The sequence below is a fragment of the Microchirus variegatus genome, assembly GCF_963457635.1.
Source record: "Microchirus variegatus genome assembly, chromosome: 9".
In the NCBI taxonomy this organism is placed as follows: Eukaryota; Metazoa; Chordata; class Actinopteri; order Pleuronectiformes; family Soleidae; genus Microchirus; species Microchirus variegatus.
The window spans coordinates 23,400,448-23,415,003 of NC_139810.1; the positions used below are offsets into that span (position 1 = coordinate 23,400,448).

The 14,556-nt window shown below is 39.2% G+C and overlaps 1 protein-coding gene across 1 annotated transcript in view; it reads right to left on the reverse strand.

Moving 5' to 3' along the window:
* Positions 1-123: 123 nt before the first annotated feature.
* Positions 124-14,556, reverse strand: part of trim101 (tripartite motif containing 101) — a 15,063-nt gene continuing 630 nt past the window's right edge. Inside the window, exons 1-12 of the mRNA XM_083894513.1 lie at positions 14,488-14,556; positions 13,313-13,522; positions 9,272-9,450; positions 8,982-9,162; positions 8,242-8,337; positions 7,479-7,556; positions 7,115-7,270; positions 6,663-6,685; positions 6,307-6,431; positions 4,556-4,965; positions 2,073-2,202; positions 124-1,053 (exon numbers count right to left, since the gene is read on the reverse strand). The exon at positions 14,488-14,556 is cut by the window's right edge and continues 630 nt beyond it. Coding sequence (XP_083750639.1) covers positions 2,116-2,202; positions 4,556-4,965; positions 6,307-6,431; positions 6,663-6,685; positions 7,115-7,270; positions 7,479-7,556; positions 8,242-8,337; positions 8,982-9,162; positions 9,272-9,450; positions 13,313-13,522; positions 14,488-14,511 — 1,569 coding nt within the window. The 5' untranslated portion in view covers positions 14,512-14,556 and the 3' untranslated portion in view covers positions 124-1,053; positions 2,073-2,115. The remainder of the gene's footprint in view (positions 1,054-2,072; positions 2,203-4,555; positions 4,966-6,306; positions 6,432-6,662; positions 6,686-7,114; positions 7,271-7,478; positions 7,557-8,241; positions 8,338-8,981; positions 9,163-9,271; positions 9,451-13,312; positions 13,523-14,487) is intronic.

Consider the following 14,556-nt stretch of genomic DNA (forward strand, 5'->3'; position numbering starts at 1 on the left):
ATGATAATAGACTTCTCTGATGCTTAGCCATGACTGATATAATGGTAAAAAATCATATTATGTTCAAAGTTGATACTTTGAACATAATAGAGAAAAAAACACAAACATTTCTGTGACTTCAGTGACTAAAGTCAAATTTATTTAATCTAATAATATATCAAATAAAACCAGTGACTGTGGCATCACATAAAAAGTGCTTTATCTCTCTCTCTCACACACACACAGTGTAAACAGATCTTTTAATAAAAGGGAAAACAAAAGCATTTACGGTAACACCGCTTGCCACAATGAAATACATCTGTTGTCCAACATCACCACTTCAAACTGCTTCCCACCGTTCCAAAAAATCTTATTTCTGATGTGGACTGCGTCTTTGACAACACATCAGCAATAAAAAAAAAAAGCTGTTTACCGACATGTAATCGCTTCTGATTGAAATCAGTTCTTGTGTTTATTTCTAAATAGATAAAAGTTAGAGTTCGACACAATCAGTCACAACAAGATGGTTGATATTTCTTCTTCTTAGAATTATTATTATAATTATTATTATTATTATTCTTGATGTTAAAATGCTGCCTCTATGTGTACTAAAACTCATTATTTTATATCCCACAATACTTGCTGCTTCCTTCTACTTTTTTATTTTCACTGTTTGCAATACTGTTGTTACGTTCTACACTGTAATAATTATTACTTTAGCATTGCTATTCTGCTAAAGAAACTGCAAAAAAAAAAAAAAAATAGATGTGCTCATGTATTTTATACTGGACAAATATTTAGATCAAACCTGTTATCATAAAAGTACAGGGACTCAGAAAGAGCTTTATCCAAGTATGTTTTCAGTCTCAGAGCAACACTGGGCCACTAAAAACTGAAATGCCTCTTCATGACTTCAGCAAAATTTCATTTCCTGGCTCGACTCTCTTTCCTCTACTTCTTGTTGAGGGGGTTTAACCAGGAGAAGCAGAATCTGGGTCGATGAGGAGCCTCATTGATGTGGAAGGAGGATGAAGAAGAGGAAGAGATGGGAGTGCACCTGGTCTCAGTCTCCGGCTGAAGCAAAGAGACACAGCAGATAATGTTAAGTGAATGTCCACAGCTCAATGTCAACAGGGATACACATATTTCGGTAAAGAGGTTAATTTTGCTCCTGGCCGATTGATGTGAGAGTATAACCGTTGGCATCTGTATGAAGTGGCTGCAGAAGCATATCAAACTATAAACTCCTCATCTTGAGATTGACAGAATAAAAGGAGACACAAGCATGGCAACAAGGAACATGCAAACTCCATGCAGAAATGCAAAACTGCAAAAAGGACTACAGCTTAATATGGAATAAAACTACCACAAAAACCTTAAAAAATAACGACAAAGAAACAGAAACCAACCACAAAGACACTGAATATATCAAAGAAAATGCACAAAACAAGAGAAACGACCACAAAGAGATAAAACTACACTTGAGACAACAAGATGAAATATATAATATAATAATATTATATTATAATATAGCTCTTCATGTTATGCAGCAATGTGAGAAGGTGCAGGTAAAAGCAGTGGATATTTACATGGTTTCCATGGACACGTAATCATCATAAATTGAACGTGTTGCCGGAGAATAAAACGGCAAAAATCATTTTATATTTTTAAAGTAAAGCCCTAGTGATCCTCGTGTGGAGGATAAAGTGGTAGAAGATGGATGGATGAAAATAAAGCTGCTCATAAACAGACTTGACTGGTTCTGAACTGTAATTACACAGTGTCAACACAAGGTGTCAGCAGAGACAAAGTGCACACACAAAAAAAAACACTTGTCATTGCTGAAGTTGGACAAAATATGATTTTATGATTTTTTTTTTAAATAAAAAGTTCCATCAGTTCCATCCACTGATAAAATACAGATGCTGCAAAATAGAAATTTCACCTGAAATGAGTAACATCACACTGGCCAATAACTCCTGTGTTTATCACTGTCTTTCTCAACATTTTTCCTAACTCCGCAGGCTAATTTTGAAAATAATATCTTAGTCTTAAAAAGAGCACCCCCTGGTGGAGCAGATATGCATGTGTACCTGAGCTGTGCAGCAGTGGGGATGGAGGTGTATCCTGCTGGTGTTAGGTGCAAATGAAGCAGCCGATGTAAGCCCACACCCTCTGCAGGATGACCAGGAAGGCCAACAGGTAGAAGAACAGAGTGACAGCCTGGAGAAAGGTGGAGGGATGGAAACAGAGAGGGAGGAGATGGTAAACACGGAGGAGAGGCGGCAGAAAGAAATGGCGGAGATGATCGTGAAGGGATATGATGGTGATTGATGGAAGTAATCGAAGTGAAGGAAGAGATGGGAAAGACAAGTGATGGTCTGTCTGTCTAATTTGGTGTTTATTACTTCATCTAAATGATGAGTTTGTGGTTCGATATTGGAAAAAAGTCCAAAACATTGTGGTTGGTCCAAAACACAGCTATAACATTACACACTAACTATATAAGAATGTGAGAGACAGTAGTCAATGTGTTACAGTGGTCAATTGTGTATTTTAAGTCTCCCACAATGTTCTGAAGAATATTGTTTAACTGGGTGAGAATCAGAAGAATCTGAATATGTTGGGTTTTTTTTTTAAATTAGACACAGACACCTGGAAGACAGAAGTGGTGGCAGTTGCAGCCAAGTTGCGAGAAGTGACATGGACAGAAAAACAACCACGTTTGTGGATGTGTGAACACATCAACAGGTGGGTGAACAGTGCAAGAGCCTGGTCGGCCATTGCGGCGACAACGGCGACGATGAAGATGATGGTGATGATAAAATCAGACGTGAGGCACTGACCTGGAGGAAAACACGGGTGGTTATTTTCTCTTTGCTCTCAGCAACGCGCGCGTCCGCTCTGGCTTTAAAGTCTCCAGGCTCTTTGTGGTTCTCCTCGTCCGCATGTTCATTTTCTGCAAACGCTGAACTATCGAGCTCAAACTCTGCACCTGGGTTTTCCATCGCGTTATTCTTACTCTCCCCGCTGTGATGCACTCCTCCTTCATTTTTCACTTTAGAGCTTTCCTCTGTCTTAGCAGGAATGTCCCACTCCTCTCTCGACATCTCACTTCCTTCATCAATTACTTTCAATTCATCTCCTAGCCGCTTTTCTTTCAGTTCTGAAACAATGTTAAGACCTAAACTGTCTTCTTTCTCTTCTGGATCCTCCACACTTCTACCTCTGAGCTCAAATTTGCCCTTATCCATATCAGAACTAGGCTCATTTGGCTGTGTGGACAATGTAGTGTCATCATTACCAGAAGAAACATCTAAACTACCATCTCCAAGACCAAAACTACCTTCCACAGTGCCAGAGTGGCACATGTGGTCTTGCACGTCTCCCTTTTCAATTGCATCACCATCTCCTGCTGTTTGCTGCCCTTGGGGAACTGATATAAACGCACTGTTGTCAGGAATCTCATAGGTTTGAGGCTGGGATTCACAAAGAGGAGGCAGATTTGGGGATGGGTTCTCTGTGTGGTCCTGGTCCCGGATCTGAGTCTGGGATGATTCAGACAGGAGCTGGGAATTGTGACCCAGTGGTGGTTGGACCTGGAGGTCGAACACTGCATCACGAGCCTCAGTCTGGTTCCTGACCTCCAGTTTGACCTCAGCTACTGCCTCATGTTTGTACCAGCTGGGGTAAAACAGAGGACCTGTTTCCTCCTTCAGCTGCAGGATTTCTCCTTCTTCGTCCACATCGAGTTTCCCTTCTGTCTGTCCCTGTGCCGTCCAATCAATCGCTCCACTTTCAGCCCCTCCCCCCACACACTGATACATGAAGGAAGACAGATAAAGGAGCATTTAGAGTTTTTTTTTTCCTTGTTTCAGCCCATTAACTATTATTCACCATTTTCACAATCCAAACTCATTTTAAACTGAGTTATATTCTTTTGTTTTCTTTTTTATTTCAGACATTCCTCCTTAAACTTCCTTATCTTTCCCTGTCTCTAGCTTTGCTGAAAACAGGATCAGAGTCTCTCTGTGAAATCACTCACAGAATCTCATGATCTTATTGTGTGCTGATGTGATAACTGCACAGACAGATGGTAGTTAATGGGCTGAGTGGTCCTTTTAATCTCTGAGAATCTGAAGGACAGAAAGCTGTAGAGGAAGTGGTTTTAAACATGTAACAGCATCAGATGGAATAAATGAACGAATGTCAGAATAACTTGAACATATAATATGATTAAGAAAAATGAAGGTGGGCAATATCCTGTAAACTGCATTCAGAAAGTACAGTATACCCCTTCCTATTTTTCTATATTATAACTATATTAATTCTATTTATATAATATTCTTTGCATATTATAACCTTTTACCACAAAGAAAGAAACATTTTTTTCATCACCAACTCAAAACAACAGATTTTAGAAACTGAAATTTAACATTTTCATTGTATTTACTATGGCATTCGAACTTAACTTTCTTTATCATTATAGAGATTTTTTCGATATGAAAAAAATAGTGAGGCAGGTAAATCAACACTGAATGAAGTTTTTTTTTACTTCAGATGATGTGTACTCTACCTGTTGTGTGCTCATTCCCTCCTGCTGTTCACAGATGTTTTCTTTGACAGGGTAAGGAACTGCCTCATCGATTCTCTCCGCCTCCTCCTCCTCCTCATCCTCCTTCGCAATCCAATCCGATCTTTCATCGTTCGTGTCTGCTTCTTCAGTCTCTAGCTGCAGACCTGCCCCTGCAGCTTCCACAGAGTCTCTGAGGAGCTGCGGACCAGGTGGACTCAGGACTGGAGGTGGTTCCTCTGGTGGCGACACCACTGTTGGGATTGTCTCTGTAACAGGTTCTGCATCAGATCCCAGGTTCTGTGTGGAGCTTTCCTGGTGGCGCTCTGGTTCTGGTTCGGTGTTGTGGGCAGAGGGTTCACTGGGTTCTTCTGGCTCTGACGCCACTGGTTCTTCAGAAACCTCCTCTACAACTGAAGAGAGACAACAAAATGTGTGTGCTTTTTTTTTTTCTGCAAATTATGTTTAAAGATGCACTGTGTGACTTTAAATTAAATACAAAGAGATATACATTCAAACCATTGTCCAATGAATTCACACAATGCTGAGTTAGCATAATACTGTATACTTGTTGTCTAATGATATTCCTGCACTGACAGATTTTATGTTACACCTGAGCAGACAAAGTGGAAGAAGCTCACGGCGCAAGTAAAGTAAGACAGCTTCAGAAGTGGAAATTTAATTTTAGAGAAGGGGGAGAAACACACTGGAGCTTTACGTCATTATTGTGCAACAGAAATACAACTAAACTTTAACAGCAATAAATGTTTCTGGTCTCATTTATCAGCCTTGATGTGTTTCATGAAGTACATATTTATTATATATTATTATATCATATATGTATAATGTTATATTGATCCCTGGTATTAAGTTAATCCCACATTTAAACATATCAAAAAAGATCTGTTTTAAATGGGACAAACAGTTGTTTTCCATAATATGTGGAAAATTATGAAATGTGCAGCCTTGCAGCAAAGGTGGTAACGGACAACCACAGATCAATTAAATTGTACTTATATGGCAAAAAACAATCATAATCATAAAATAAATAATACAAACAATCTCTTTACCAAGACCTCACGATATTACAGACCTCACCAGCACTTTGCATCAGCGCTGGAGCAATGAATCCCAGAGCCAGACCTCATTAAATGAGTCACAAATCAGAAAACACAGGCAGAAAACACTCAATGAATAATCAATGGAAACACAAAATGAGATCTGAGGTAAATTATTAGCCTCACTGCAAGGAGATTACTGGATCAGAGCCTGGTTTCTGTGTGTGCAGGGGCTTTGGGGATTAGGTTAACTGGACACTCGAAATTGACCTGTGATGGACTGGTGATCTGTCCAGGTTGTACTTTGCCTTTCGCCCAATGCCAGCTGGGATAGATATGAGATCATGTGAGAGGTCATTGGCGCTGATCAGTTCAACCCCTAGCTTGTAATATTTTGATTATAATTATTATTATTATTGGTGTATTTGGGTAGAGAGCAGCTTTCCTCGGTGGCTCTTCACTCCTGCAGTGATCACCTATTTATGGGGTCGGACTCATTCCAGAGCTGAAATTAAAAACTGAAGAGATAAGATTACCTGATGAGTATTTCATCTGCTGCGCCTGGCAGTTAATGGTTCAGTCTTTATAAACACACACCAAGCATTTAATTCATCTAACTTTCTCTCTCCCTATTTTGTTTTGCAGTTAAGTAGCTTTGTTGTTATTGATATTAATCTCACAGTCTCTTTTTCTTACCTTTGATAAAGTCAATGCTCTTCAGAGCCCTTTCCTGTCTGCTGAAATTATGTACGTAGGGACTCAGATTCTCATAACCTGGATTCAGCTTCTCAGTCGGGCAGGAGCTGGTCGCAGCAGTCACTCTGAGGCCAGGGAACAATGGAAAAAAACAAAGCACAGAGAGTAATGACGGACGTGAGGAAAAGGAGGAAAATAAGACAGAGATGGTGGTGGCGATGATGACGAAGGGACACAGAAAAGTCAATGCATACAGTTGGTTTTGATCAATAATTTTGCTCTGGGGTCTACAAAAAAGTCAAGCTTGTGCATGATTTAATTACAAATAATAATAACAAAAAAAAGAAAATACTCACTTTGCGATGAGCTCCCTAGAATTCTGAAAGAAGGAGGACGGACAAAGGGACAAATTCAGACACTAGATTATGTTGCTTTAATTGAAACATCAGGAAATATGTAACACATACAGGCTGGAGCAAACAAAGATGAAACACAAAATATTTCATTGGATACTACACTTCCCATGATGCAACTTCTCGCATGTTTTATCTTGTGCCTCTTTGTTACAGGACGACCCAAAACTATTTTGCTAATTTCCACCAAACTTAACGAGAAGAATCCATTACATTTTTTGGGGGGGGTATTTACATTTATCTACTTAAAGAACAACTACAAACAAATCAACACTTTATGCCATAAAAGGCTTTGGCATAAAAGGTTTTATCATCTATTTTTTGGGGCTTTAAGCATTAAGAAACACACACCATTGCCTTCATCTGTGTGTGGAAACAAAGAGGTCAATACCCACCTGGACAAAATCAGCCGTGTCCAGCTCCTCCATGCTGCTTCCTGCTTTCTCCATCAGTTTAGCATTGGTCTCCACACTGTCTCCATAGCGACGCATCAACGCCCGAGTGTGACCTGTCTTCTCCTCCTGCTCAGAGGTGATCTGCTGTGCCATCGCCTTCGAGGCGATGATGCAAAAACAAGTTGCATTTATATTTACTCCTTTGGTTCTCTGTGAAAAATGCCGAAATGTGTTTCCCCGAAACTCAAAATGATGACGAACCAAAGATATTTATTTTACTGTCATGGAAGAGCAAATAAACCCTGAAAATATTCACATTTGAGAAACTGAAATACATTTTTTCAAGAGAAGAAGCAAACCTCACCTTGTGTCTCTCCCCCAGGACAGACATCATTTGGGTGAACTGATCACACACACTCTGTTTCTGTGACTTAGAATTCTCCTGGGGAGGAAGAGCACAGTGAAGAGCATTGACATCACTCAGGAAATACTGAAGAACACACACACACACACACACACACACACACACACACACATTCTTGTACTTGCTGCATACTGAGGACCGGGTAAAAGAGCTGACAAAGTGAGGACCAGCATTTCCACTTTATAAATCAACACAATTACAAATATCTACTTATATATAAAATTTGACCCAAAATGTTTGGTCCAAAATTTGAAAAAAAAAATTGACCCAAAATTTGACAAAAACGTCATACTATACTGTAATCCAAAATTTGAAAAAAAATTGACCCAAAATTTTTGGTCCAACATTTGAAAAAAAAATGTATGCAAAATTTTTGGTCCAAAATTTGAAAAAAAAAATTGGACCCAAAATGTTTGGTCCAAAATTTGAAAAAAAAATTGACGCAACATTTTTGGTCAAAATTTGACAAAAAAAGTCATACTATATACTATGTCGTCCAAAATTTGAATTTTTTTTTTTTTTGACAAACAATATAGCATGTTATAGCAACCTAAGGAAGTGATTTAAATGAAAACAAAGTGAGGACCGACCAAAATGTCCTCACTCCGTAAAAATGTCCTCACTTTGTTGGTTAAAAACCCTCACTGGTCCTCAGTATGGCGCAAGTACAAGAACACACACACACACACACACACACACACACCTCTATTTTTCTGATGGTCTCCTCCAGCTCGTTGATCAAAGTTTGGATTTTATCATTATTTGCCGCCACAGAACTAACTTCTTTGTTCAACTCATCCTGAGAAATATAAAACAAAATGAACTTGATTAGTCATTAAACAGTTCCAATGAACATCGGGTTTTAGAGAGTCATAGAGGTCCAAACATCACGTGACACCGATTATTTACACACCGCCATGTTGGCAGGAAAATGTTCCCAGTGCCAGTTTCAACCTAAATATATCTGACCCTTATAATGTTTTTCTACGGAAACAGCCAGAGTGGACATTATTACAGACCTGTAGTATTCAAATATCAACTTTCCAACTTCCTGATAAACTTTTCCCTCATCCTACCCTGGAGAACACTTTGACATTGCAATGAAAGCATATAAAATAAACAAGATATGTTAAAGTTAATAAGCATTGGATTCTATTCCTGATATGAAGAAATGACTACACAAGCGGAATCCATTGCCTTTGGATTTCCATATATATCCGTCTATATGCTGCCAGTTATATACAGTATATGTATGGATTTAAATAGCATGGCTTCCTGCCAACATGGTGTTAGGATTGGGCTACTGGAGCTCTTAAGTCAGGGTTAGTACACATCTTGCATCTGTGCACACCTTTGTCATAGCAGGAAAAAAAAAACGAATGAGTCAATACAAAGATGTGACTTCTAACTTTGTGTATAGATGTGAACAAAAACCTACATTACCTTCTTCTGCTGGTAGATGTCTGTTAGTGGAGCCACCTGACACGACTGATGATCCCCGAATACTTTACAGAGAGAACAGGTGGGAACCTGACAGGTGAGACAGTAGATGTTCACCTTCTCGCCTTCATGGTCGGAACACGTCAGATGAGCAGGAGGTGGAGGTGGAGGAAGAGGGAGGGGGCTGGAGGGAGGAAATGGACAAAGCGACTAAAACACCTGCACCACAAAGTGCAGCCTCACAAAATCGTCCCGTATTTACACGTAAGTCTCTAGTCCGTGTCTCATTTCACCTCGCGTTGTTCGCGTTGCTGACTTCCTGCTTGTAGGTGTCAATGATGTTCTCCACCAGAAGGTTTCGCTGAAGGCCGTAGACGCCGTGGCGATCCAGCACCACTTCCTGTCTGCAGGACGGACATCGGAAACGACCACTGCTCACCATCATGGTGGTCCGAGCCTGGAATAGTGAGGGCTGGACAAAAAGCAACAACAACAACAAGAAAATGTTACAAACTGTTATAATATTGATTATTGAAGCTGACTGTGCATACTGCCTTTTTAAAAATTGTTATTCCTGTTGTGCTGTGTGCCATTGAAACGACAAATGACAAGTCTAAACATCAAGCAGTGTGTCCGCCTTTCACCACCCTTTATAGCAACATTTTATCGTTGTGTTTAACTCAAATAACTAGACTTTTATTTGTCGGTATTTGGGTAAAGTAACTTCATCTCACACAAGCCACCATTTTATTCCAGCTAAAGTTCTTCTTAATTGAATGCCTGTGAGATAAGTGTGGCGCTAATAGCAAGACTAGCTTAGCTTAGCTTCGTATACAGATGGATACGGCGGGCTCCTGACCATCTACCAGCACCTTTAACATTCACAAGCTAGCATGTACTATGCTTTTTGTTCAATTTTAACACACGTAAAGTAATTTTTAAAGTAATTTCTGGCTTCAAGTGAAGTAAGATAGTTGAATTCTTCTACTCTGCATGAAAAGTGGGATTTGTGGCAGTTATCGTCACTGTAATGTGCTGTGTAACTAGCTAGCTAGCTAGCCTTTAAGCTAAACCTCCTCACTGTACCTATATATTTCATTCTGCCATCAAATTACCATCCCTATACAATGACCTTGGGCCTCAAAATGTTTTTAAAGGTGCACTATGTAATAAATCTAAAGCAACTGGCCATAAAATCCTCCTAATATGTCACAGAGACTCAGGAATAATGTTCATATAACAAAGTGAACTCACCAACAACAACAGTACAGACAAAATATTTGCATTAAAAAAAAATATTTTGCAAACTGCAAATCATGTTTATGTTTTGAAATCATGTTTTGGCATGGCGCCACCTACCGCCGTCTACCAATCATTGCAGTCAGTAGATTCTCAGCTGCCGAGCAAACACGGGTTGCCAGTTACGTCTGAGCTACACTGTCGGAGAAAACGAAATTTAAAAGACCTCGGCATTTTGAATTTGAGTTCTTACAGATGGCGTCTTTAAAGCTCAGAGTTTATGACTGCCATCAATTCTCTTCTCGAGTTCATATGACCATTTCCCAAAATAGTACAATACTGGGTCAAAAAAACAGAACCACAACAAGTACGGAGGGGGGAAACGATTAGAGAATTGAGAGCAGAGAGACAGATACACAAGTGAAGAAAGGAAATAATGAGCAGATGAGACATATGGAGGTTTAAAGGGGGAAAACATCCCGAAATAGTGGCTTTAATAAGCCTCAGCTGCTGCTGGGCCTGACTGAGGGATCCCAGCTGGGAAGACACAGACAAACACTGACTCAGGGAGACCTGCTTTACAGTGTGTTCTGGTTCAGCTTTAGACTTTTTATAAACCTCCAATTCAAAAGTGGCTCCTGCAACTTTTAAAAAAAAGTCTTAAAATGGGTAATGAATATTTGCTACCAGCTACTGGATAGATGGATGGATAGATGGATGGATGGATGGATGGATATATTAGTTCTATGAGTTCTACACATGATCGGTGTGGTTGTAACGAGGTGTATTACACGGTCAATGAAAACACGTTTCAACATCACTGGCACATGATTAGCATTAAACACTTGCACTATTTCTTGGCATGAGGCAGCATCAAGTCATGTTGTTGTCATGGGTTTAACAAGTGGGGGTTCGGGGAAGTTACTCAGCCCAGCCAAAAGAAATGCAACTCACGAAAACAACAAAATAACATGACGACTGCTATCAAATGTGCTGTTGTTTGTCAGCTTTGACTCAAAGCACTGGCATAAAAATTCAATTAAACAATTGTGTTGTGGCTTGGAGAGATATAGTGTGGGGTCACAGTGAGTGATCAGCTAAGAGCTAAATATTTTTATTGCACCGTATTTATTGCAGACGTGTGTGTCAAATTTGCGTCTAATTTTTTGTCAAATTTTGGACCAAACATTTTGGGTCCAATTTTTTTTTTCAAATTTTGGACCAAAAGTTGTGCGTCAAATTTTTTGGTCAAATTTTTGACTAAACATTTTGGGTCAAATTTTTTGGTCAAATTTCTTTTCAAATTTTGGACCAAACATTTTGGGTCCAATTTTCTTTTTCAAATTTTTGACCAAAAATTGTGCGTCAAATTTTTTTGTCAAATTTTTGACCAAACATTTTGGGTCCAATTTTTTTGTCAAATTTTTTTTCAAATTTTGGACCAAACATTTTGGGTCCAATTTTTTTTTTTTCAAATGTTGGACCAAAAATTTTGCGTCAAATTTTTTTTCAAATTTTGGACCAAACATTTTGGGTCCAATTTTTTTTTTCAAACTTTTGACCAAAAATTGTGCATCAATTTTTTTTGTCAAATTTTTGACCAAACATTTTGGGTCCAATTTTTTTTCAAATTTTGGACCAAACATTTTGGGTCCAATTTTTTTTTTTTCAAATGTTGGACCAAACATTTTGCGTCAAATTTTTTTTCAAATTTTGGACCAAACATTTTGGGTCCAATTTTTTTTTTTAAACTTTGGACCAAAAATTTTGGGTCAAATTTTATATATAAGTAGATATTTGTAATTGTGTTGATTTATAAAGTGGAAATGCTGGTCCTCACTTTGTCAGCTCTTTTACCAGGTCCTCAGTATGCAGCAAGTACAAGAATGTGTGTGCGCGTGTGTGTGCGTGTGTGTGTGTGTGTGTTTCACAGTGCTGTCAAAAGGTCAAGAGCAGAACACGAGCAGCACCGAGTCTATTTGGTTTCTGTATCACATACCACACACATGTAAAAGCACATATGAAGAAACGTATATATACATCTATATATACACACACTTGTTTTCTGTTCTGAGTGGAAAGGTCTGTGTTGTCGTCAGTCTCTGCTGATGAATGTTATTGGAGATTGTTGATGTTTTTCTTGATTCATACGTGAAAGCCTGATTAACACCCATTACCGGTATTTACAGGTTGGGAACTCCAGTGCCAGCACAGAGGTCCATTCATCCATTCATTCATCATCTACTGCTTTATCCTCCACATGAGGGTTGCGGGGCTGCTGGTGACCATCCCAGCTGACATAGAGCGAAAGGCCGCCAGTCCATCACATAGAGACAAACAATCGTTTACTCTCACACTCACACCTATGGGCAAATTAGAGTATCCAGTCAACCTCTGTATGTTTTTGGACTGTGGGAGGAAAGAGTAGAACCTGGAGAAAACCACGTAGACATACAAACTCCATACAGAAAGGTCCTTGTTCCAACCGGGTCTTGAAACCCGGGTCGTTATGCTGCAAAGCAACGTTGCTAACCGCTACTTTGCCATGTGTCCTGAGCAAACAGGCCACCGATCTTAAATAGTGCAGGACTGTGTGTGACTCTAACACTCTCATTTTTTTATGGCAGAGCAATTTAAATCAGTTGAAAAAATCCCCTTACGCTAACCTTAACATCCTAACCCTTTTTATCTCAACTTAAATATAAGTCTGACTCTAAATAATTTGTTCGGGGGGCCAGGAACAAATGTGCCCTCACAACTATGCAAAAAGACACTCACACAGTCTGAACAATGGCAGTGAATATAGGTCAGTGGATTATCATGTCAGTGATCGAACCAGTTTAACATCCACACATCCCATTTTAGACACTGATAATCCACTGGACACACACTGTCTGGTTTCCATGTCTTCAGTAGACTTTGCATTGACTTACATTCATTTCCTGGAGACTAACCTTAATTACAACCAGCCTAACCTAAGGTTCTTCTTCATTAGGGCCAGATTTCGGTCTCCATGAGGACTATACTGACCCTGACAAGATCAATTTGTATGCCAGAAAACACACACACTCACTCACACGCACACATACACACACCTGATAGAGCTCATTGGCACACTTCCTGCACAGATTGTGTTGACAGGGTAGGATGACCACAGGCTTGTTGAACAGCTCCAGGCAGATCGGACAGATCAGCTGTTTTTCCAGCGTCGCCAGCGCCGCCTCTCGGTCAGCTCCCCCGCTGTCCTGGAGGTAGCTCAGGTCTGTGGGCAGGGACATGGCTGCTCCACCAAACTTCACCTCCTCCTGTGGACACCACGAGTCAATGACAGGCAGGATTTTCACCGTGTTTTCACAATGTTGTAAAAAACCACTTCCCATTAACATTTCTATTAAGGAGCTTTAAAATGAGATGCATAACAGTGAAGGTGTGATGCATGTTTTCAAGTCTACACCACTCTATAATAATCTAAAGACGTCTTACTAACATGTATACATTGATTATTAATTCTGACTGATGTGTGCCAGTTCTGCAGGGTTTTGCAGTGGGTCAAATTTGACCGCATCAATAACAGCATCTGGATTATAGCTACACACATACTCATAAAAAACCCAATTATTAAAGGTGCCATATGTAAGAATGTGGCCAAAAACAGTTACTACATTCAAATTCAAAATACCGAGGTCTTTTAGGTTTCGTTTTCTGACGTAACTGGCAACCCGTGGTTGTTCAGCAGCTGAGAATCTACTGACTGCAATGATTGGTAGACGGCAGGTAGGTGGCGCCACATGCCAAAACATGATTTCAAAACATAAATATGATTTGCAGTCTGCAAAATATTTTTTTTAATACAAATATTTTGGCTGTACTGTTGTTGTTGGTGAGTTCAGTTTGTTATATGAACATTATTCCTGAGTCTCTGTGACATATTAGGAGGATTTTATGGCCAGTTGCTTTATGTTTATTACATAATGCACCTTTAACAACTACATTAAACTCATTATTTGGAGGCCTGGAAAGTGAAAGATCTAAAAGTGTGTTAACTGAAAAGTTAAAAACAAGACAAAACACAGCAGGCTGTCATATAATACAAGATAAAAATACATAACTAAAATGGTGGAAAAAAATATATATACCTACAGAACAAAAGTTAAAAGAGATTAAAACATACCACATACAATTAAAGATAATAAGACAATAAAATAAATAACACAAATGGAAAAAAATAAAGGAGAGAGCATTTAAATACAGTTAAAAAACAACAATTTACCTGAGTACTTAACTTCCTCTCCATCTGCTTTCAGTCTGTTGTCACTAAATCTTCTTCCATCCAGTTTTG